This window comes from Caretta caretta, chromosome 1 (assembly GCF_965140235.1).
Source record: "Caretta caretta isolate rCarCar2 chromosome 1, rCarCar1.hap1, whole genome shotgun sequence".
NCBI lineage: Eukaryota > Metazoa > Chordata > Testudines > Cheloniidae > Caretta > Caretta caretta.
The window spans coordinates 240,537,414-240,560,763 of NC_134206.1; the positions used below are offsets into that span (position 1 = coordinate 240,537,414).

The following is a 23,350-nucleotide window of genomic DNA, read 5'->3' on the forward strand; positions in this document are numbered from 1 at the left end:
AGGGGCGGGTGGTTAGCTTACAGGGAAGTAGAGTGAACCAAGGGGCGGGGGGTTTCATCAAGGAGAAACAAACAGAACTTTCACACCGTAGCCTGGCCAGTCATGAAACTGGTTTTCAAAGCTTCTCTGATGCGTACCGCGCCCTCCTGTGCTCTTCTAACCACCCTGGTGTCTGGCTGCGCGTAACCAGCACCCAGGCGATTTGCCTCAACCTCCCACCCCGCCATAAACGTCTCCCCCTTACTCTCACAGATATTGTGGAGCACACAGCAAGCAGTAATAACAGTGGGAATATTGGTTTCGCTGAGGTCTAAGCGAGTCAGTAAACTGCGCCAGCGCGCCTTTAAACGTCCAAATGCACATTCTACCACCATTCTGCACTTGCTCAGCCTGTAGTTGAACAGCTCCTGACTACTGTCCAGGCTGCCTGTGTACGGCTTCATGAGCCATGGCATTAAGGGGTAGGCTGGGTCCCCAAGGATACATATAGGCATTTCAACATCCCCAACAGTTATTTTCTGGTCTGGGAATAAAGTCCCTTCCTGCAGCTTTTGAAACAGACCAGAGTTCCTGAAGATGCGAGCATCATGCACCTTTCCCGGCCATCCCACGTTAATGTTGGTGAAACGTCCCTTGTGATCCACCAGAGCTTGCAGTACTATCGAAAAGTACCCCTTGCGGTTTATGTACTCGGTGGCTTGGTGCTCCGGTGCCAAGATAGGGATATGGGTTCCGTCTATAGCCCCACCACAGTTAGGGAATCCCATTGCAGCAAAGCCATTCACTATGACCTGCACATTTCCCAGGGTCACTACCCTTGATATCAGCAGATCTTTGATTGCGTGGGCTACTTGCATCACAGCAGCCCCCACAGTAGATTTGCCCACTCCAAATTGATTCCCAACTGACCAGTAGCTGTCTGGCGTTGCAAGCTTCCACAGGGCTATCGCCACTCGCTTCTCAACTGTGAGGGCTGCTCTCATCTTGGTATTCATGCGCCTCAGGGCAGGGGAAAGCAAGTCACAAAGTTCCATGAAAGTGCCCTTACGCATGCGAAAGTTTCGCAGCCACTGGGAATCGTCCCAGACCTGCAACACTATGCGGTCCCACCAGTCTGTGCTTGTTTCCCGAGCCCAGAATCGGCGTTCCACAGCATGAACCTGCCCCATTAGCACCATGATGCATTCATTGGCAGAGCCCATGCTTTCAGAGAAATCTGTGTCCATGTCCTGATCATTCACGTGACCGCGCTGACGTCGCCTCCTCGCCCAGTATCGCTTTGCCAGGTTCTGGTGCTGCATATACTGCTGGATAATGCGTGTGGTGTTTAATGTGCTCCTAATTGCCAAAGTGAGCTGAGCGGCCTCCATGCTTGCCTTGGTATGGCGTCCGCACAGAAAAAAGGCGCGGAACGATTGTCTGCCGTTGCTCTGACGGAGGGAGGGGTGACTGAAGACACGGCTTACAGGGTTGGCTTCAGGGAGCTAAAATCAACAAAGGGGGTGCCTGTACATCAAGGAGTATTTCAGGCAGGACTTCACGGAGGGTTCCAATAAGAAATGGTGCACCTAAGTTATTGTTCTTATTGGAACAAGGAGGTTAGCCTGGCCTCTGACTGATACATGCCTAGATTTACCTCGCTGCACCTTCTCTGTGAGTGACTGCAGTGTGACCTAGAGGAATGAGTCCCCTAGACAGGGGAGGGGGGGAAGCAAATGAGTACAAAACAAATCTGGTCTATTTCTTGTTTTGACCCACTCCATCTATCTTTTACATTTTTGGCTGGCAGCAGACGGTGCAGAAGGACTGCATGCCATCCACATCTCATGGCTGCTCGGCAGAAGATGGTACAGTACGACTGCTAGCCATCCCCATCTCTTGCCTGCCTGGCAGAAGATGGTACAATACGACTGCTAGCAATCCTCATCTCTTGCCTGCCTGGCAGAAGATGGTACAGTACGACTGCTAGCAGTCCGTATCGCCTGCCCGCTCACCATAAGACGGTTCAATAGGACTGACTGCAGGACTAAAGAGAATGATCTGGTCAAGTCACTCCAAATTTAGTCCCTGCGCCCATGTCTGCCCAGGCGCTCCCAGCCGACGTGGCCAGGAGCACCTCGGACACGACGAGGACGACTACCAATCGTATTGCACCATCTGCTGCCAGAAGGCAATGGGTTGCTGCTACTGTGCAGCAAAGCCGTACCGCGTCTGCCAGCACCCAGGAGACATAGGGTGACGGTTACCTGAGCGGGCTCCATGCTTGCCGTGGTATGGCGTCTGCACAGGTAACTCAGGAAAAAAGGCGCGAAATGATTGTCTGCCCTTGCTTTCACGGAGGGAGGGAGGGAACGGGGGCCTGACGATACGTACCCAGAACCACCCGCGACAATGTTTTAGCCTCATCAGAGTGCTCCATTGTGACTGCTCTGGACAGCACTCTCAGATGCCCGATTGTTTGCCGTTGCTCTGACGCCGGGAGGGGCGCTCACAGGGTTGGCTTCAGGGAGCTAAAATCAACAAAGGGGGTGCCTGTACATCAAGGAGTATTTCAGGCAGGACTTCACGGAGGGTTCCAATAAGAAATGGTGCACCTAAGTTATTGTCCTTATTGGAACAAGAAGGTTAGCCTGGCCTCTGATTGATACATGGCTAGATTTACCTCGCTGCACCTTCTCTGTGAGTGACTGCAGTGTGATCTAGAAGAATGAGTCCCCTAGACAGGGGAGGGGGGGAAGCAAATGAGTACAAAACAAATCTGGTCTATTTCTTGTTTTGATCCACTCCATCTATCTTTTACATCTTTGGCTGGCAGCAGACGGTGCAGAAGGACTGCATGCCATCCACATCTCATGGCTGCTCGGCAGAAGATGGTACAGTACGACTGCAAGCAGTCCGTATCGCCTGCCCGCTCACCATAAGACGGTTCAATAGGACTGACTGCAGGCAGGACTAAAGAGAATGACCTGGTCAAGTCACTCCAAATTTAGTCCCTGCACCCATGTCTGCCCAGGCGCTCCCAGCCGACGTGGCCAGGAGCACCTCGGACATGACGATGACGGCTACCAGTCGTACTGTACCGTCTGCTGCCACAAGGCAAGGGGTTGCTGCTACTGTGTAGCAATGCCGTACCGCGTCTGCCAGCACCCAGGAGACATAGGGTGACGGTTACCTGAGCGGGCTCCATGCTTGCAGTGGTATGGCGTCTGCACAGGTAACTCAGGAAAAAAGGCGCGAAATGATTGTCTGCCCTTGCTTTCACGGAGGGAGGGAGGGAACGGGGGCCTGACGATATGTACCCAGAACCACCCGCGACAATGTTTTAGCCCCATCAGGCATTGGGATCTCAACCCAGAATTCCAATGGGCAGCGGAGACTGCAGGAACTGTGGGATAGCTACCCACAGTGCAACGCTCCGGAAGTCGACTCTAGCCTCGGTACTGTGGAAGCGCTCCGCCGAGTTAATGCACTTAATGCACTTAGAGCATTTTCTGTGGGGACACACACACTCGAATATATAAAACCGGTTTCTAAAAAAATGACTTCTATAAATTCGACCTTATTCCGTAGTGTAGACATACCCTTAGCTGCCACCTTTCCCACTTGACATTGTCATGCAACATTAAAATATTTGCGGGCGGACTAGGACTGAGCAAATAATGAATTTTTCATTTAAGGGGCTGGACAAAAAACAAAATTAAAAACAGTCCGTTCAAACCAAAACTGATTTTATTTTTCAGTTTCTCCTCATTGAAATGGAATAAATGAACAAATGTGTTTCAAGCCAAACAAAACCATTCATGTGACCCTAAAAGATTATTTTTCAGTTTTTAATTTCATGTAGGTTTTGGGTGCTTTGTATCCCCCTCCCTTTTTTTAAATCTAGCTAAATTTTGAAAAGAAACACCATTTCAAAATGAAAAAAAATAAAGTGTTTCATTTCCAAATGGTCAAAACGAAACTATTTGAAATGAAAAGTCAAAACATTTCATTTTGAAATGAACAAAACAAACTGGTTTGACTTTTTCAATTTCTTTCCCCCATTTTTTACTTGAATTTTCAAATAATTCCTGTGTTCTGAAAAATGCATTTTTTGGCAAATTTATGATTAAAAATATTTTACCCAGCTCTAGTGAGGATTTTTCATCTTGTATCAAATTGAGCTTCTGTTACCTGTACTAAAGAATCCAGGCTCCTTAGCAAACTCATACACCTCTTTAGATGGCCTGGCTACTGGGGTGGAGTGGGGTACAAACCCCCACACTGTGTTAGCCTGGGTTACACTACCATTCCCATGTGGCAGCATTTCACACCCACTGTGCACAGGGGTAAATGACTACACAAGGTGCAAAGCAGTGGAGAAGCAGGCCTGTATTGTGCAAGTGTCCCAGGACATATAGTGAAAATCTATATATTCTTCTGCCTGGTCTGCCCACTCTCTTCCGACCTGCGTTTTGGAAGGCATTAGCAGCCCCACAGAGCCTGATATCACATCAGCTACAGAACAGTGATTCCTACTCAGCCATTCCTCCTGTCCTGCCTGGCTATGTAGGGCAAATCACAATGTTGCCTTTAAAGAGCTTTCTACTTACAAGAGGGGACAACTGGAACTCTAACAGAATTTAAACTACAACAGGGTTAAAAAAAGAACAAGATAAGTTCGTGGAGGATAGGTTCATCACTGGCTATTAGCCAGGATAGGCAGGGATGGTGTCCCTAGCCTGGTTGCCAGAAGCTGGGAATGGGCGACAGGGGATGGATCACTTGATGATTACCTGTTCATTCCCTCTGGGGCACCTGTCACTGGCCGCTGTCGGCAGACAGGACACTGGGCTGGATGGACCTTTGGTCTGATGCAGTAGGGTCGCTCTTATGGTCTTATGTAAAGGACTATGCAATGGCACATTCTGTTTGTGATCTTTTAAAATTCCTAATCTTTGATTAACCTCCCTATTTTAAATTGCTTCTGTTCACCACATGTGTAACCAAACAAAAGTCTTGCTCAAGGGCAGATTTGCTATAGTTCCCTTTCCCCTCCCGCAGCCGGTATTTAAATGATTCTGTGAATTTTGGGAGGCAGATTTCAGCAACAAAGGGACTTTGAAAGAACCTGATTTATTTATTTACTTCCAGGCTATCCTGAGGCTCAGCTCTAATCTCAGAGCTGGGTTCACAAAGATCAAAGCTTTCGTTCGACAAACTTTACAGTTCTACAAATAAATTAGCTCCACAGGGAAGTCGTATCCTGTAACAGCTTCCAAACTTCTGCAGTCTAAATAGTGTCACTTGTCACGCGCGCCTTCTTTCCATATTCTGCAGTTTCTGTGGAGTCTGCTTATATTCTGCCTCTTAAAGCATTGAAGGGTCCCACAAACCAACACAGAGGTGTACTGTACACCACATACTCCAGCAGCTTATTCATATGTTCCTCTTTCTTGGTCACTTTCTCCCATATTTGGGAGAGGATTCGTCTAGACAGATCTTGGAAGGAATCAAGAGTGGAGAATGAAGCACGGAGCACTTCTGTGGTACGGGAAACTTGTAGCATCTTGTCCTGAAAGTTGACGGGAAAGTATTCAATAATGATCAGTAGGATCAGGTAGATGGTCTTCAGGGGTTGGGTAATTGTATGAATCAAGGCAATGATGCAATATTTCAGCAACTGCAAGAAGCAAATTAATATTGTGAAGGTACAATTTTAGAAATATCTCTTGAAATGGGAGACATCTACAACTAAACTATTGTTTGATCCTAAAACTGTTCCCCAATACAGAACCATTGTTCCCACTCTCTTTGATGTTTTCAGTGCCAATCCAGCTCTGTTTGGTATGGTTCCCCCGATCACTGAGGAGCTTCTGTTGAAGCTATATACCAGTGATACTCAGCGCTCAGTGGTGCAGGAGCCATATTAAAGATCAACATTACCCAGTAGTGTGAATTCATTGTTTCATTTACTATAGTACTATATTACATTTACATATATATATGTATATATATATATATATAAAACACACAGTAAATAAGTTAATAACTTAGTGGAAATTGATAACTTAATTGGTTAACAACATAGTAAAAGCATCCTGACTGGTTAATAATTAAATCACAGTGTTTTAATATCCCATGCTACAAAGAGCCACAGGAGACATATTAAAGAGACACTTGTGGCTTGTGAGCCTCAGTCTAAGTATCACTGCTATATACTGTCTGGAAGGGGCCTAGAGAAATAAAAAGTCTTGCAATCTTTGACTCTCATAAAGACTGGATTGCTAAAGAAAAAAAACTTATTAGGACAAAGATCAGCAATGAAGCTGCCAAACCTGAAAAAGATAAGTAAAACTGTCTAACTGAAGAAGCTAACTAACACTAATCCTAATGAAGAAGGCACTGGAAATGATACATTCTGACAAAACTGGGTCCATGGACCAGGCGAGGTTCTCGTTCCATCTGCCACCATGGCTGGAAGGAACTATGACAGTTGGTGCTTCACACCACTCGTATGGCACACCCTGCAAACGTTTGGAATCACAAGAGGAGGGTGTAAGGTAATGTTCCAGTGGCATTGGAAGGTTCCACTGATCCTGGCTGTGACACAGGTACATTCAGTGCTTAATTTGTGTCAGGCTTGCCAGAGCTGAGCCCCGGCACCTTTAGGCTTGGCAGTTCATAACCGCAGCACTTCTGGGCTTGCCGTATCAGTTATGAAAGTAAAAAAATTCTTGATCCCCAGCACTTAATTGCTTGAGCCCCAGCACTGTTTTCATTACAAATGAAGCACTGGGTATATCTCAAGAGTGGAAATATGCAGAGACCACCCAAAGAAGAAGATTAGTTATATTGTGGTCCTGCCCAGAACATCTCTGGGATAAGGATGAAGAGAAAAGAAGAACTTTGTTACTACCAGGTAACTAGTTTGAAGAGCCTCCCAGATGCTTTGGCCAGCATTCCTCACCTTGCTCTGGGAATGCTGGTAAGCACATTGCTGGAATTTGGTCATCATGGAGCCCAGACGCAGTAGGTAACTGTCATAATCTTGCTGCTGCTGACCAGAAGCCATTCCATGCCCTTCTACAAAAGCTGTAGGTTTAACTGAAAGAGACAAGAGAATAAGGTTATACTGACAAATGAAAGGCGATGATGCCAGAATGGACCACAGCTTCCCCAAATCTTCATTTGAAAGCCTGACTTACAGATTCATAGATTATAAAGCCAGAAAGGCCCACTGTGGTCATCTAGTCTGACCTCCTGTATAACACAGGCTACAGAACTTCCACACACCAATTCCTAGAGCAGAGCTCTTAGAAAACCTTTGCAGCACATGTACCCTAGATACTAAGGGTCAGATTTTCAAAAGTATTTAGGAACCCAGAAGGATAAATAGGTACCTGGTGGGATTTTCAAAAAGTTCCTAAGCACATAATTCCCACCAATAGAGATAGGCACCCTGGCATTTTGCACATCTCACTAGATCCCTGTCTGCACCTTTAGGTGCCTCAATACCTTTAAAAATCTGGCCCTTTGGCAACAGCACTACTATTACCACTATTCACCACCAATCGAGTGATGGAATTGTTTTAATGAGAAATTGGGTAAACTACTATTGCTGTTATTTGTATTATGGCAGCACCTGGAGTCCCCAACTGACTCAGGTCTTGTTGTGCTAGGCACTGTACATACACGTAGCAGAAGACAGTCTCTTCCCCTAAGAATTTATAATCTAAACAGACAATGTGTGGAAGAAAAGATTATCCCTATTTTACAAACGGGGAACTGAAGCACAAAGAACTGAAATGACTAGTCTGAGGCCCTACAGGAATTTGCGGCAGAGCTGGGAATGAAACCCAGATCCAGTGTGTGTAACCACTTTTCCTCTGAAATTAGCCAGTGCTTTTCTAGAAAGGTCAGTGGTTCTTAAAGTATCTCCTCCCCATTTACTACCATTTACCCTTTGGTAAGGAACATAACCATTGAACACACACTTGTATTTCCCCAATCCGTGAAGCATTAACACCCCCCAAGTGACAGCATTTGCGCCAGGATGTAAACACACTCAGCACCAGTCATAGGTTTATGGCTTGGGATCTTGCTGTCCCAGATGTCTGCATTTTACTGAGCAATCATCAGCAGAACAAATGTTACATAACAGCTTAACACATGTCATCGCAGCTGAGGTCAAGTCTCACTTCACAAGGTGCCTGGGGACATATTTTAAACTCACTCTCTTCTGTCAGTCTGATATTTGTCTTCCTTTTACACCACAGGGAGGTGAATGGATGAAAGCAAGGTCTAGAATGAAGGAGTAGCTCATGGCTTAAAGCTAGTTCAAGTGGGAATCCTGTTAATTATTCGGTCTTATCAATGCAAGGGGTCCTTTATCCATTTACTGGCTTGTTATTATATCAGCCAACTCCAAAGAGAAGGTAAGTCCAAGATAATGAAAAGAGCAGCACATTGGGATGCCCCCATTTTATTTTGGAGCTATGGCAAAAATATTGACACCAGGACTGGAATTTTCAAAAGAACCTATGAGATGTAGGTACTCAGCTTTTACTGGAAATCAGAAGAAGCTGAAAACCGAACTCCCTTAGGCTCTTTTGAAATTCCCATCCCAGGTGTGACCCAGACAAGTTCTTACCCACTTCACCAGCCCTGGGGAGGCAGGGATGTGCTCGCTCTTCAGCTGTCTCCAGCACAGCTTACGTTGTGTTCTTGGCCATATGACTACAGCTGATCAGGAATTTTTCAGCGGAATGTTTTTATATCGGAAAATACAGATTCATCAAAACCAAAACTATTCACAGAAGTGTAGTGATTTGGATGCAACTTTCACCGTGAAGGCTTCTCAGCCTCAGGATGGAATTGACAGAACCCCATCCCAAAACAGCCAATAGCCTGGTAGCTAGGGCACTAATTGGGATGTGGGGGCCCCAGGTTCAGCTCCCTGCTCCAAATCAGAGCAGGGACTACGGCACTAGTCTGGGTCTCCCACATGCCAGACTAGTGCCGTAATTACCAGGCTATTTTGGGGTGGGAGTCACTTGTGTTTTTTTAATGAAAATGTTTGAAAGGTCTCATTTTCATTCCATTGTGGAACAAAAACGCATTTCAAATCCTCCAATTTTGATGTAAATCAGAATTCTTGTTTTTCAGCCAGTCCTACATACTTTTCATCCCATGACTGTACCCATACCATTAATCACTGCTGATTTGGGGGTCTCCATATTGGTCAGGATGGCCTCTTTGGTCAGGCCGACCACTCCTATTATTGTCTTGGTCACTGCATCATTTTCACCCATCACTTTGGAAAACCTCATGAAGTCCTTTGCATCTGAAACAACCTGAAAATAAAATAGAGGAAAGTTGGATTTATACTTAAAAAAAAAAAAAAAAAAGCTCTTGGGCAAAGTTTTCAGAGTCGGGTGCCCAAAGCTAGGCTGCTAAATTCATAATGAGATATATAATAAGGTGGGGGTAAATTTTCAAAACTTCTGAACAACTGCAGGTCCATTTTTTAATGCTTTGACCTAAGATCTCATTTCAAAATAAGGTAGATATCAATTGATGAAGGGACATCACCTTCTGCTTGTTGTGAGCTTTAATCTTCCATACAGTAGACACTTCAGCATAATGTTGTCCTGGAACATCTATGAAATGGGGCTTGTGTCATCCAATTTTATCTGCCCTTTCCTAGTTTGCGGTCATCAGAAAATGTGTGTTTGTCCACTGCCCCAATATTTCCTCCAGTGTTTGAATTGAAACTGCATGGACTGCCTGTTATAGTCTAGTGAAATCCACAATAACCCATTTTTTGATCAAATACATTCTTGCAAAATAGGCTACAACTATCCACACCTCTCCAGCAAGGCATTCAGCTGCCACCACTGCTCTAGTCACTCTTGCTAATAGATCGGATCAGAGCCTTCCCCTTTAAAGAGTCTCTAGTTGAATAAAAGATAATTACCTGATCAGCGTTTTGACAAAGTATCGGCAGCTTCTCCTCCACTGACTCTAGACCCTTGCAGTTTACTGTTGCAGCTATAGAGAGGTAAATTGAATTAGTTTCTTGACTCTCTTTCAGTGTGAGCAGGAACAGACTGGCTTATGTTTATATATCATAGTTCTCAGATCAGCCACATCACAAGTGGAGACAGAGGCCAATTTTCCAGATGGTTTTAGGCACAGAAGTTGCTGAGAAATTGCACACCACCTACGTATGACAGTCAGGACTGAATGAGGAATTTCCCACTAAATTTTTATTTTGAGTTACACTTTCCCTTCCCATTGAGAAAAGCTTCTCTGTCTCAGTTTACTCACATTGAGGTTCCAGGGTATTCAGAACTGGCTGTGCACTGCTGACCACAACTTCATTAATGGTCTTCACTCCTTTCTCTGTCCCAGTACATATAAATTTGATGTACGGGTGTCTCTTTTTGATGGAAGTATATTTAGTGGAAACCAAGTGACAGACATTGCTTACAAAGGGTAGGCCACTAGGTTTCTTCAAGACATTACACTGAGGCAAAACAGAAAAAGTCACATCAGCAAAGATTCACTGGTAGGGTGAGAAGCAAACGCAAAACTCCCATTGATCTATCTGGCTTTCCAAAGGATTAGGACCAGTGCAGAGCTAGTTTAAATGGAAGCACTTCATTGAAGTCAATGGAGCTACACCAGGTACAGTGGTTGTAGATCTGGAGTTGTAGAGGAAATGAAATCCTACTGTTTGCTCAAAGAAAATCAGAGTCCATGGTCTGCGTTAATACATCTATTTAAACTAGGTAAGTTGAAAAGTCTAATAAAATCAAACATCTATTCCTACTTCACATTTCTGAGCAATAAGTACTGGAGGTCCATACATTGAGAAGACATTGGGCTTTGGCGGTAGAGGAGGAGAGTTTACAGCAATTTGAGTCCAGGTACAACTTCTACTAGTTCTGTCTTTGAACTTTTTAAACAGAAAATTAGGATGAAACAAAATCAAAAGATTCTTTTACCCCTTGCCCTTTAAGGAGGGGGTGGAATACTTCATTATGACTGTTTCTAGTCTTAGTCTAGACTGTTTCTCATCTAATCTAGTGTGACTAATTTAGTAACTAAAAGGAGATGTCATTTTGTTTGCTATGTACTGCACCTTCAAAATCCACCCCTTCTTGCTCACTTTGGGGGCTCTTGTGAGATAGCTGCTATTTTGTTTTTCAGTTCAGATGCAGTTTTATGCCAATATTACATCACATCAGTAACATAAAACTGGTGTACAGGCCCTTTATACATGTTCTTTGTTGTTTTCCTTAATCAAAAATCAAAGTCAGCTAGACTAAAAACAAACATTGTTTTGGTCATTGTGCATGGAAAAACATAACAGAAGAAATCACTGAACAGTGGAATGGCTATTTAGAATAGACTTCCAGAAACCACCTTTGAATTTGCTGAACTATTGACGGATACAAATTTTGCTGTGTCAGTGTTGGCCTTGGCATATGACACCAGTGTGGATGAGAAGGGCTGGAAAAAACAAGTCCTGATACTACTTATAAACCTAATGTGATACCCTCAGCTGGTATAAATCAGCACACCTCCAAAGATAGACAAGCCAATTTACACTAGCTTAGGACCTGGTCCACTATCTTTCTTGGCACAGAATGGAGAATTTAGTATTCACATTCATTCAGTTCTGGACTCATTTCAACAGTCACTAGGCACATTTCTTGACACTTTTGTGTAGGCCTGAATTACCTGTTGGCTGGTACTTAATAGTGCAAACCAGTATCCTGCCTGCTGAACCCCATATTCCTACAGCATGTACCCACCTGCTTCTTCTGTTCCCAGTTCTCTGAGGAAGCAATATCTAGTTTGGTCATCTTAGAGGACATGGTGCAGTCAGTTATAACTGAAAGCCAACAGAGAGACGTAACAGTGTTAAGTTAACAGTGTTAAGTTAAGTTTAATGGAAACCTCAGATAACACACAAGGATGGAGAATCTCACAGACTGATCAAAGCCTAAACTACATATGGGGCCAAATCCTGATCTCAATTTCAACCCTGACAATCTGGACTAACTCCATTAAAGTCAATGCCCCGTGTTCTCTCTCTCTGTCTGTCTGTCTGTCATACACATACATAGTAAAACTCTCTTTCTATGTGTAAGTTGCTCTGAGGGAATGTGAAAAACCTATTACGTGCTTGATCCTCACCAGTGCATGTGGGGGAATGCTGTGCATGTGAGCACAAGCTAAAAGATGATAAGGACAGGGAATGCAAGGGAATCTTATTCTGCCTTAATGAAAGCACTGCTGCATAGCCACTGACTTTCTCCTCTTCCTAAGTAGGAGTAACTCAAAGAGGGGAGTATATAATGTTTCATTTGCATGCTGGGAGTCTCTCTTAAGCCTGTTTCTTCTCTCACAGAACTATTTCTCATCCTTTTTTCTCCCTAGAATCAAGAGGAAGGTAGCAGATGCACACAGAGTCTAAGACTTACACCCTCCTGTACTCTCTGCTCCTATTCAAGACAGAGCACAGCAGCCTTGCATGTCCTGGTGCACATCGTCCAAGGCCTAAGTGGATGAAAAATTATGACCCCCACTAGCCAAGGACCATTCAGCTAACTAACTTCTAATTAAGTGAACAATCATCATGCAAAGCAATTTTTCAACTTGAAGCCAGTCGATACTACTGTTCATGCCACAGCCAGGTGATTGGCAGCTAGGGATTCACACTGGATACAGAATGCCAGCCTCTTGTGTTGGTCTCTAGTCTTCTAACTCAGCTAGATTAATTAAATAATCAGTCCATGTGGGATGCAAAACTATTTGAAGAAGTTAAAATACTCCTCTCACTTTTCAAATTTTGTTCTCCTGTTATGATTATTTGTATTGCAGTAGCCCCTATGTATCTAGATATGCAGATATGCTGATCACCTCACAATTTTTCATGGATTTTAACTTCACAATACCCCTATGAGATAGGGAAATATTACCCCCATTTTACAGATGGGAAACTGAGGCACAAGGTAGCTTAAATGATCTGCCCAAAGTCTCACAGAAAGTTGGTAACTGAGCTTGAAATTAAGCCAGGGTCTCTTGAGTCCCAGTGTAGTGCCCTATGCACTACATCATCCTTTGTACCCCAGCAGCCCCCAACCAATAGCATGGCCCCATTGTGCTAGGTGTTCCACAAATACCTAGTGAGAGACACTCCCTGCCCTGAAAATCTTACATTAGAATTAGACCAGACAGAGAGAGATGGAGAAAAGGACAGAACTTTCAAGCAGAAAACTGGCAAATGAGGAACACAGAGGTAAAGTGACTTGCCCAGCATGATCTCGGATATCTGTGGGAGAGCTGGAAAATGAATGCATGTCTCCTGAGTCCCATTCCAGTGTCCCAACCATAACTCAGTACTTCCTCCAATAACAACCTCTTCCCAGCTTCACTGAAGCAGCAGCAGCTCTGATTACCTGCCAGCGGGTGATATCGTGTTTGTTTTCATCATTGGCGGGATGGTCTACAGGTGAACAAATTATTCCGTTAGTCTTATTCTTCACCCCCAGAACTCATGTAAGATAACATTGTGTGCATTTTACACCATTCTCATTCCAGGGATACTTTAACACCATTCAAGCACCTGTTACCGGACTATTTCAAAATCTGACCCTCTACGCCTACAAGATAATTACACTTTGTAATAGACCAGAAAATTCTGCCTCATCATTGGCTAAAAATAGTCATGTGACAAAACATGGCATTTCTATTGTTTACCTTCACAGATGTAAACAGTGGGATAAGAAGCAATGTTGCCCAATCAAATCATGTATGCAAATAACTACATTATGATTCTCTGCAGCTGAGTTCGGTGGTGCCTCTCACCTTTGGGCCAATCAGCTACTATATGCAAATCCCTGCTTCCTCATTGGCTCAGAAATGAATAGTTTTTTCTCAGCCTTTAATTTTATTTCAGTTTTTTGGGGGAACTCCATGATTGTATAGTTTCGGAAGTATCTGATCATCTCTTTGTTATAGCTTCGTAAGTCTTATGAAACCACCCATGTATATAATGCCACATGCATTTGCTTTGTACTGTAGTGATCCTTAGTAACTAGTTACCTGTCAAATCAGGAACCTTTTGATATTTATGTAAACAGAAATACATATATAGCTGCTATTCCTGTTTTAATGGGAAGTAAACTAAGGCACCTGAGGCTGTGTGACTTGGGTAAGTCACTTAACATGCCATTGAAAGTGCTAATGCGGAATCCTGTCTCCTATCTTTTGGTTTATTGACTGAAAAACACTTTCAAAGGGTCGGAGCATAGCTCCTGCTCACGTTGAGTCATACGTATGGAATGTATTTATCCCTCCTGTCAATTCAAAAAGTCAGAGTGTACTGCATTGGATACAAACAACCCATATTTGTAGCTTAGGAAAACATTTTAAAAATGGGTCTAAATTAGCTTCCTGCCATTCCCCAAACAGCTCAGCCTGAAGGAGCACCTTAGCAAAACATTTAGCACCTTGCAAACATTTGCTATTAATTACAGGATCTTAGAACAACAACTCACAGATCCAGACTCAAAGGAAAGAGGCCAAGTGAGGCCTCAAAAGTTAGCCCTACGCTTATAATTTAAAGCAGTACCTTACAAATCTCCAATGTACATTGCAAATAAGTCTTGATTCTCTATTCTAACAGCTCTGAAAACTTTTAAAAGCCCAGCTGCCAAGCATTAAACTGCAGGCTGGAATGCTAGTGTGTAATTTCATTGCACAGGAAAGCTAACTAAAAGCCTGTTTACCAGCTCCTCCTTGCACCTCAAAGAAAAGCAGCACAGTTCAATGATACACAACCAAACTCACTGGACCAACCTCTTTCAGATGTAGTTTAAGGGCGCATACGGCCTCACTTGCCAATTGACTCCATTCCCTCCTGCACTAAACCTTGTCCAAATAGTCCTCCAAACTCAGAAAATCCCCAGGCCCCTCAGCTCCCACAACCCAATACCCAGCTACTTGAGAATCCCTCCAGGCTCAGAATTCTTCCTCTCCCTACCTAACACCCACTACCATCAGTCTCAGAGGACCCATGCCCTGCCCCTTTATACCTTTTTTTAAAACAATGAGCAACAGGTGGTATTGCATCCCATGGTACAAAGCCACAATACACAGCAGTGACAATACTGAGAGGACATAGTACCCCTAATTGAGGTCTGCCCCTGGTGGTGACCATTTTGGGCAAGGCCAGGTACCCATAGCAGTAGCAGGGGGGCTACTGGGGAAGCTGGTCCGCTGGGGAAGAGTCAAATGAAAGATTTTGGAGGAAGCAGAAGAAATCCATAAGAGACCCAGGGCTCTGGGTATTTGTGCTCATCTCTTTTTAGCAAGTTCCAGCAGGGGAAAGGCCCATTGCTGAGTGAATGGGAGCGAATTTTTCCACTCTGTTCCCCTGACAGACACCATGGCTGTTGTCACCCCCAGCAACATCTCCAGAATGAAGTCAGCTGCCAGTCTTGCTGGGTAATCTACTATGGCTAGAAAGTGTTATTACGCTGTTTCCACTGAGCCTGCCTAATTTGCTGGGAGGAGTTGGAGAGAGACTTCTTCTTCCTCAGAGCAGGAAAAGGTTTTGGGTAAGAAACTTCAGGCCTAAACGGTAGGGTGACCATATGTCCCATTTTGGCTGGGAAAGTCCCTTTTTTAAGCCCTGTCCCTGCCATCCCGACATTTTTTTTTTCCAAAAGGTGGCATTTTTCCCATTTGCTCTGGGCAGCTTGATCAGTTGGCAAGAGCAAACGGGACAAATGCCCACTTTTGTCAAAAAAGTGGTGTGTGGTGTGGAGGAACATGGGGGGAGGCAAGCAGAGATGCCAGCCCCCTGCAACAGGTGAGACAGAGCTGGGGAGGGGAGGCACTGGCAGCGTTTCAGCATGGGGGTCGGCAGGGTTTCAGCAACCTGCCAACAGCCTCCTGAGGGGCCCCTGGCAGGGTTCCAGACATGGGCAACAGCCTCATGGGGGTGGGGAGTACATCTCGGGTGAGCGGCTGGTAGTGTCCTGTTTTCTCTTTGGAAAATATGGTCACCCTACTAACAGGCGACTGGGGAATGTTGCAGAAACACTAAAGGACATCAGGTTAATGGTAGTGAGGAGACCCAGGGTGACATCCCGACCCCAGTGAAGACAGTGGGAAACTCAGTGAGACACTGGAAGGGAGTTTTAAAACTCTTCTGTGATGAGAAGCCTCCTCTGTGGGTTTTGCAGTGTCCCAGAATCACATGTTTCCTTGTGTTCCCCTATCTGTGTGGTATAGCCATCTGCTGTATTGTAAGCTTGGCACCTCTAGTTAACACTAATACATAATAAAGTGGACATAACTCCCATTGAGTTCAGTGGGTTTTGCTCCTGATTCCAGGAGGGCTAAATTGAGTACATCTAACACCTCACATACAAAAGTATATCCACTAATCTTGGGGACAAGGGCCCTGCCAAGCTGCTGTGTCCCCTACATCCTCTAGAGCTGCTGAGATCCATATCTCCTAGAGCAAACGGCCATGTGGGGCTGCTGTGCCTCCCAGCCCTGTACAACGAGTGGATGTAGGCAGGGCCATAATGGATAAGACCAGTTAAGAGAGTGGACCCTAATTTTTTACTGTGTATAAAGCCACAGATTCATTTAATACATCTTGTCCCTGGAGGCTGAAACTAGGACTGGGTGAACAGGTTCAGATAAGGTAAAGACAGAACTAAATTTTTGTGTGAAATTGCAGTTGAACCCAAAACTATGGGAAGGTTGTGCCCCTGCACTTCATCATTTTGGCCTGATCTACACTTAAAAGTTAGTTCCATATGGCTATGTCGGCCCTGGGATGTGAAAAATCCACATCCCTGACTGATGTAGCTATGCCAACCTAACCCTCAGTGTAGACACAGCTCTGTCAATGAAAGAATGCTTCTGTCGACCTACCTACTGTCGTTTGGGAAGATGGTGTTCCTAATCTGATGGAAAAACCCCTTCTGTTGCTGTAGGTTGCATCTAGACTATAGGTTTATGTCGTTATAGCTACAGTGAAGTAGCTATGTTACTATAGTCTCAGTTTATAGTCTCTGACACTAAACTGGGAGGAGTGGTAGATACACTGGAGGGTAGCGATAGGATACAGAGGGACCTAAACAAATTGGAGGATTGGGCCAAGAGAAATCTGATGAGGTTCAACCAGGACAAGTGCAGAGTCCTGCACTTAGGACGGAAGAATCCAATGCACCGCTACAGAGTAGGGACCGAATGGCTCGGCAGCAGTTCTGCAGAAAAGGACCTAGGGGTTACAGTGGATGAGAAGTTGGATATGAGTCAACAGTGTGCCCTTGTTGCCAAGAAGGCCAATGGCATTTTGGGATGTATAAGTAGGGGCATTGCCAGCAGATCGAGGGACGTGATCGTTCCCCTCTATTCAACATTGGTGAGGCCTCATCTGGAGCACTGTGTCCAGTTTTGGGCCCCACACTACAAGAAGGATGTGGAAAAATTGGAAAGAGTCCGGCGGAGGGCAACAAAAATGATTAGGGGACTGGAACACATGACTTATGAGGAGAGGCTGAGGGAACTGGGGATGTTTAGTCTTCAGAAGAGAAGAATGAGGGGGGATTTGATAGCTGCTTTCAACTACCTGAAAGGGGGTTCCAAAGAGGATGGCTCTAGACTGTTCTCAGTGGTAGTAGATGACAGAACAAGGAGTAATGGTCTCAAGTTGCAGTGGGGGAGATTTAGGTTGGATATTAGGAAAAACTTTTTCACTATGAGGGTGGTGAAACACTGGAATGCGTTACCTAGGGAGGTGGTGGAATCTCCTTCCCTAGAAGGTTTTAAGGTCAGGCTTGACAAAGCCCTGGCTGGGATGATTTAGTCGGGGATCGGTCCTGCTTTGAGCAGGGCGTTGGACTAGATGACCTCCTGAGGTCCCTTCCAACCCTGATATTCTATGATTCTATGATTCTATGCTTTAGTGTAGACATACCCTTTGACTAGAAGCAAAAATATCAATGGGCAATGAGTCTGAACCAAACTTCCATATTTGAGCTCAATCTTTAGTACCAATATACATTATTATGAAAGGCAGATCTTATAGTATTTCTGGCCCTGCTGGAACTAGAAAATCTTGGAAATCTTGTTCCCCTGAGACTTCCAGATCCCTAGTGAAGGACAAACACAGAGAGGAGGTTTCAACCACAAGGCATCAACATCCTTTGTTACTTTTCAATGTAATTTTTTTTTCCAAAAACAATGCGGGTTTTTTTAAAAAAAAAAGATTTTTCCACATGATATTGCAAAAATGTTACATCTATCGTAGGGTGGAGATATCGTGATTTGATTGTCTGACATTCCCTAGATTATGCTGATAAGTAATTCAGCCATAAACCTTATGATAGACAGATTTAAATCTGTCTTTTTTAAAGCCAGGATTATAATCAATGGCATCAATAAACGCATTGTGCACAAACACAGCATTATTGAAGTAAGGGTGAAATGAATCACCAGTTACAAAATCAAAATATCCAACTAGAAATGTAAAGAGGGCCAAAGTTTAGCCTTCACTTCAGATCCAATGACAATCCATTTATTGGTAACTACACTGTACAAATCATATAAGATTGCCTTAGCCTTTGGAGATGTGCCTGTATTTATTTCCACTTACTGACTTTTCTGGGTAATAACAAAGCAGAGCCTCTGCTATACTGTCTGTTGAATGACCTTTTTATGCAACAGTTTGTGATTTATAGAGGACTGCTTCCTCCACTAGTGTTCTTCTATCTTCTGAGTTCACAAAAGAAGACTCTCCCACACAACAAAAAAACCAAAACAAAAGCTCATGGCCAAATTCATCCTTAGTTTGACTCCACTGGAGTGAAGTTCTATCTATCTATTTTATAGGTTCCCCATTGCTGTAGTGCCTGATACTCCTGGGGGAATTCTGTGCCAAAAAAATAAAAACTCAGTGCAAAATATTTTAAAATTCTGCATATTTTGTCATAAAATATGCAGATTCCTTATGAGGCTTATTAATACAGAACTTTGAGTAATTCATTTAAATTACAATACAGAAGTGTATTTCCTGCACCTGTCAGAAGCAGTGCAAAGGCTTGGGGGAGTCAGGAATAACAGAGGAGCAGAGGGAAGAGGGAAGGAGCCTGGAGGGAACTTGGAAGGCTGTTAGGTGTGGGTGGGAGAAGTATGGAACAGGTTTTACTGGGGTGGCGAGACTGTTAGGGAATTGGGGGAGCCTCCCCCAAGCAGACCCTGGCTGACCCCAAGCTTCTCCCATTCAGTCAGGCACATCTGCCCCTGTCCCCACACCCCCTTTCACTATGGGTCTCTGCAGCCTCCTCCCCCATCCCCAGGTGTTCCTGCAGGACCCCCCATCCCCATCTGGCCTTGCACCCCCACTCCCATTGAGCCCCTAGCTCAAACACTGTTACCCCAGTAGCTCCTGAGCCTTCCCCCCAGTCTATCCCCCCACTAGCCATGCTGAACCCCAGTCTGTGTCCCCCCGTCCCCCAAGCAGCCCTGTGTGCCCCACTCCGTCCGAACCTGGCTCCAAAGGCTGGGAGCTGTGATGATCTTCTTCTCCTGGGGGAATTCTGCGTGCACACACTTTTTTTTTTTACCCACGGTTCTGCCTTTTCCCCACCAGAGACTGCTGTGGTGCTAGAACAGCCCCCTGTGTTCATGCTGCTGGCTGTTCTGGTGCCACAGCAGCCTCTGGTGGGCAAAAGGCAGAACTGCAGCACTACCTGGGCAGAATGTATTTTCTGAGGGGAAAAAATTCTGCAGGACACATGAATTTTGTGCATCCACAGTGGCACAGAATTCCTGAGCAGCTCCCAAATATTTCACACATCCAAACAGTAACAATATCTCTTTTCTCCTTTCCCCTCTAAGCCTGTAGGAGAATTTGCTTGATTAGTTTATAATTTTGTTTGTGTTTATGTGAGAGGGAGAGAGAAGTCAAAGGAATGAGTTTTACATTTATTGCTGAATATGGGGAGTTGCTGTGCTCATAGATGATCACTTGATGATTACGTGTTCTGTTCATTCCCTCTGAGGCACCTGGCATTGGCCACTGTTGGAAGACGTGATACTGGGCTAGATGGACCTTTGGTCTGACCCAGTATGGCCGTTCTTATGTTCTTAAGGACACTCAAGTTTCTCAGACAGCCATGGCCAATCCTGTGGAAGGCATTGAATATCTGACAGACACCTTGGACTCTATTATGCAGTCAGGTGAGGGCAGGGCACTGGGGTAAAATGTTCTTGAAACCTGTGCTGGGTGTTGCTAAACAGTCAGACTGCTACATTTTGTGTAGCTTTTTTTTTCTGCATATATGATATCGCAAAGTGTAATGTTCAAAAATCATGAGTTAGGTCCCCAAAAAAATCACAAGATTGTCTTAAAAATCATGAGATTTAGAAATAAAAAGTAATTTGGGGTCTTTTTCTTTCCTTTTGGTTTCTGGGCCTTTTTAGGGTGCACTTGATTCATGTTTTCAAATTTCTCTCTGAAATCATGTGGACTACAAACTTACTTTTATTTTAAATAAAAGCTGAGAGTCTTACATAGTCACGTGTCTTCAGGAGCAGAGGATTTAAGAAAAATACCAAATATTGGAAGACCCACGATAAATCATGAGAATTGGTAACACTGGATAATGAGTTACACCAAAAATTAATTTGGTCTAATACAATTTCTTGAAATTAGAATTTTGCAAACCTTTGGTGTTGCTCATTTGCAAATCTTGCAGCAAACCTGCATTGAGTCTCCAAGTTCAGGTTCCTTCCTTCCTTTCTTCCCTAAGCATTACTCCCTTTAATCATGCCAGGCAGAGAAGACCCAACATTCTAAGTTGAAATAAAATAACTCTTTCACTATTCAAATACCCTTGTATTATCTGAGAGCTATCACCAGCAGCAAATACTATCAATTCTTAGAATACATTTACTGTGCTATTTTAATTTATTATTTGTACTACCATGGTGCCTACGAGGCCCAGGCATGGACCAGGACCCCATTGTGCTGGGTGATGTACAAACACAGAACAAAACAGTGATCCCTTGTCCCAGAGAACTTACAATCATATGAGTTTTCCTCAGACTATTTACAGCTGATGTGGTATTGAACATAGGAACATAGGACGGGGAGGGACCTCCTGGATCACTGAGTCCATTTCTGCTATTGCAAGCAACCCCGCCGTGAGATAATCCTGTTGCAAGATAATGAGCTTGATAACAGTGGTAACTTCTAAGAGAAATAATCAGCTAAGTAATATTCAAGGGGAATGTAAACATTGTTACCCAATTATGTTTTTAAAATTCTGTACCCCTTATCTTCCAGTGTCTTTCTGTAACTACCTGAAGATCTCTCTCTCTCTCTCTCTCTCTCTGTCTTCTTCCTCCTGAAGTAATGCTTCCTTTATAGAAATGGGAGAGTACTAATGATCCATATAAATGTTTTCTTTGTTGCTTCTTTGTCACGAGCAATTTGCCCTGGCTGTCTTACAACTGTCCCTCAAGCAACAACTTTCTATTATTCAGAATTAGAAGCGTCCTCAGGGTTTCTCTGTTAAAATACTCCAGACATGGTGATGGGTCATAGAGAGAAGAAAGAGCAAGCACAAAGGAGATAGTACTGCATCCCCCTATGTTAGCTACTGGCATATTTTCCGCAAAGATTTCTGGTGCAGCCCCTTCCCCATTAGTATTTATCTGGAGGTTTTTGTGTTTTTTTATGCAGAGTATGGAAGGAAGAAAGGATATACTCTATTCTGTGGGCTTCTATTTCCTGATTAGCATCACACATCTGGATTTACTGACTCTATATACTTTTCGCTAATACATCATGTAAGCTCAGGCCCAGAGCTGTACAAAACTTTTGTAATAAACTCACATCAGATTAAATGTACCTGGTTTATTTACTGACACTGAAAATCTGACCAGATTCATTCAAAGGTTCATGAGGCTGAGTTTTGGAGGTTCCCACACCTCCCCTTGTGTTTCCAAGCACCAACAGATCCCAGAAATTCCCTTATCTTGAAAGTTTCCTGGTTGGGATTCTCAATGGTCATTAACCCCCCTTCAGGTCTGCTGTCCTCAGGGCAGCCTCTTCTTGCCCTTCTGGTCATCTTCAGTGGGATGAAAGTTTAGCCCTTGGTTTCCCAGTGGAGACTGTCAATGATGACCATTAGTGCCAAGATTTTTGGGATGTGGACACTAAGCCCAGTGAAGAATATCATAGCCCATTGTCCTGTCACTGTGCCTCACAGAGAACTTCCAACGTCTGCAGGGCTTCTTCTGTCACATGGCTCAAACCTTCTCAGTCTTTGAGCAGTGGCACTTCCTCCTGTAACCCCATGTCGAGCTCTTGGAGTGTCTCCAGAGATGTTAGCTAGCCTTATGCAAAACCTCAATCTACATGAAGCACCAGCATCTGTTGCTTTGGTATAAATTCAACTAGGATCAATGTTGCTGATGAAAGTAAAACCGGAAGGGGTAGCAGGAGGTCTGATGCAAACTGGGAAGTGATCTGGTGATGTTACAGCAGTGAGAGTGCTAGGTGCTGAGGAGAATGGACATATAGTCCGACTAGTAGAGAAAGGAAGCAAACAGCTCAGATCCACAACCAAAGTGGGATATAATCAAGCAGCATGTTCTCATTGCACTAAGCGGAGTTGACCTTGTCTTCTTAATACTGTCCTAATGTTATCTTTTCCTTGGTGTAAGCAAGCACTATAATTGCTGAACAAAGAGTGAGGGAAGCTGGTAGATGTTCACAAGAGGGTCTTGCTCCTGAGAAGTTTGCCAACAGCTGCTATATCCCATTTAAATTGCATTGTGGGGCTTTGGAGGCAAACTGGGGTTAATACCATTATTCTGACAGAAAGGGCCAGTTTTAAATCTCATCTAGTGTTCATTTTAAAATGTTCATAGTGTAGAAAAGGTTAAATATCACCCCTCTGTACAAATGGGCTGAGGAGATGTGGGGCTATGGGTAGGTAAACCAGCATGAAACAACTACCTACTACTGGGTCTAAATACCACTGATTACAACGTCCTTTTTGTTTTCTTTGTGAAAGTTTATTCCACTTCAAACTGAACAGCAGAGTCAGTGAATGACTCATGTAAATGCTCTGTGGCAAGGTGTACAGTATGTCTTTAAGCCTTCAACTGTCAAAAGTTCTACTGTTTTATTAATAAAGCGATTTAACAAGTACTGTAGAACTCAGTGGCAGTACAGTCCCTAAGCAAGGTCAGCTTCCCAGGTTTTGTTATCAGGCCAATAGGCACATCCCAGTACCCTGAAAAGATCAAATGGTAT

General features: G+C 44.1%; 1 protein-coding gene across 1 annotated transcript in view; it reads right to left on the minus strand.

Annotated features, from left to right (window-relative positions):
• Positions 1-5,118: 5,118 nt before the first annotated feature.
• LOC125630451 (perilipin-3-like) overlaps positions 5,119-23,350 on the minus strand; it is a 28,178-nt gene continuing 9,946 nt past the window's right edge. The window contains exons 2-7 of the mRNA XM_075125640.1: positions 11,805-11,884; positions 10,312-10,510; positions 9,959-10,032; positions 9,188-9,335; positions 6,950-7,086; positions 5,119-5,662 (exon numbers count right to left, since the gene is read on the minus strand). Coding sequence (XP_074981741.1) covers positions 5,336-5,662; positions 6,950-7,086; positions 9,188-9,335; positions 9,959-10,032; positions 10,312-10,510; positions 11,805-11,884 — 965 coding nt within the window. The 3' untranslated portion in view covers positions 5,119-5,335. The remainder of the gene's footprint in view (positions 5,663-6,949; positions 7,087-9,187; positions 9,336-9,958; positions 10,033-10,311; positions 10,511-11,804; positions 11,885-23,350) is intronic.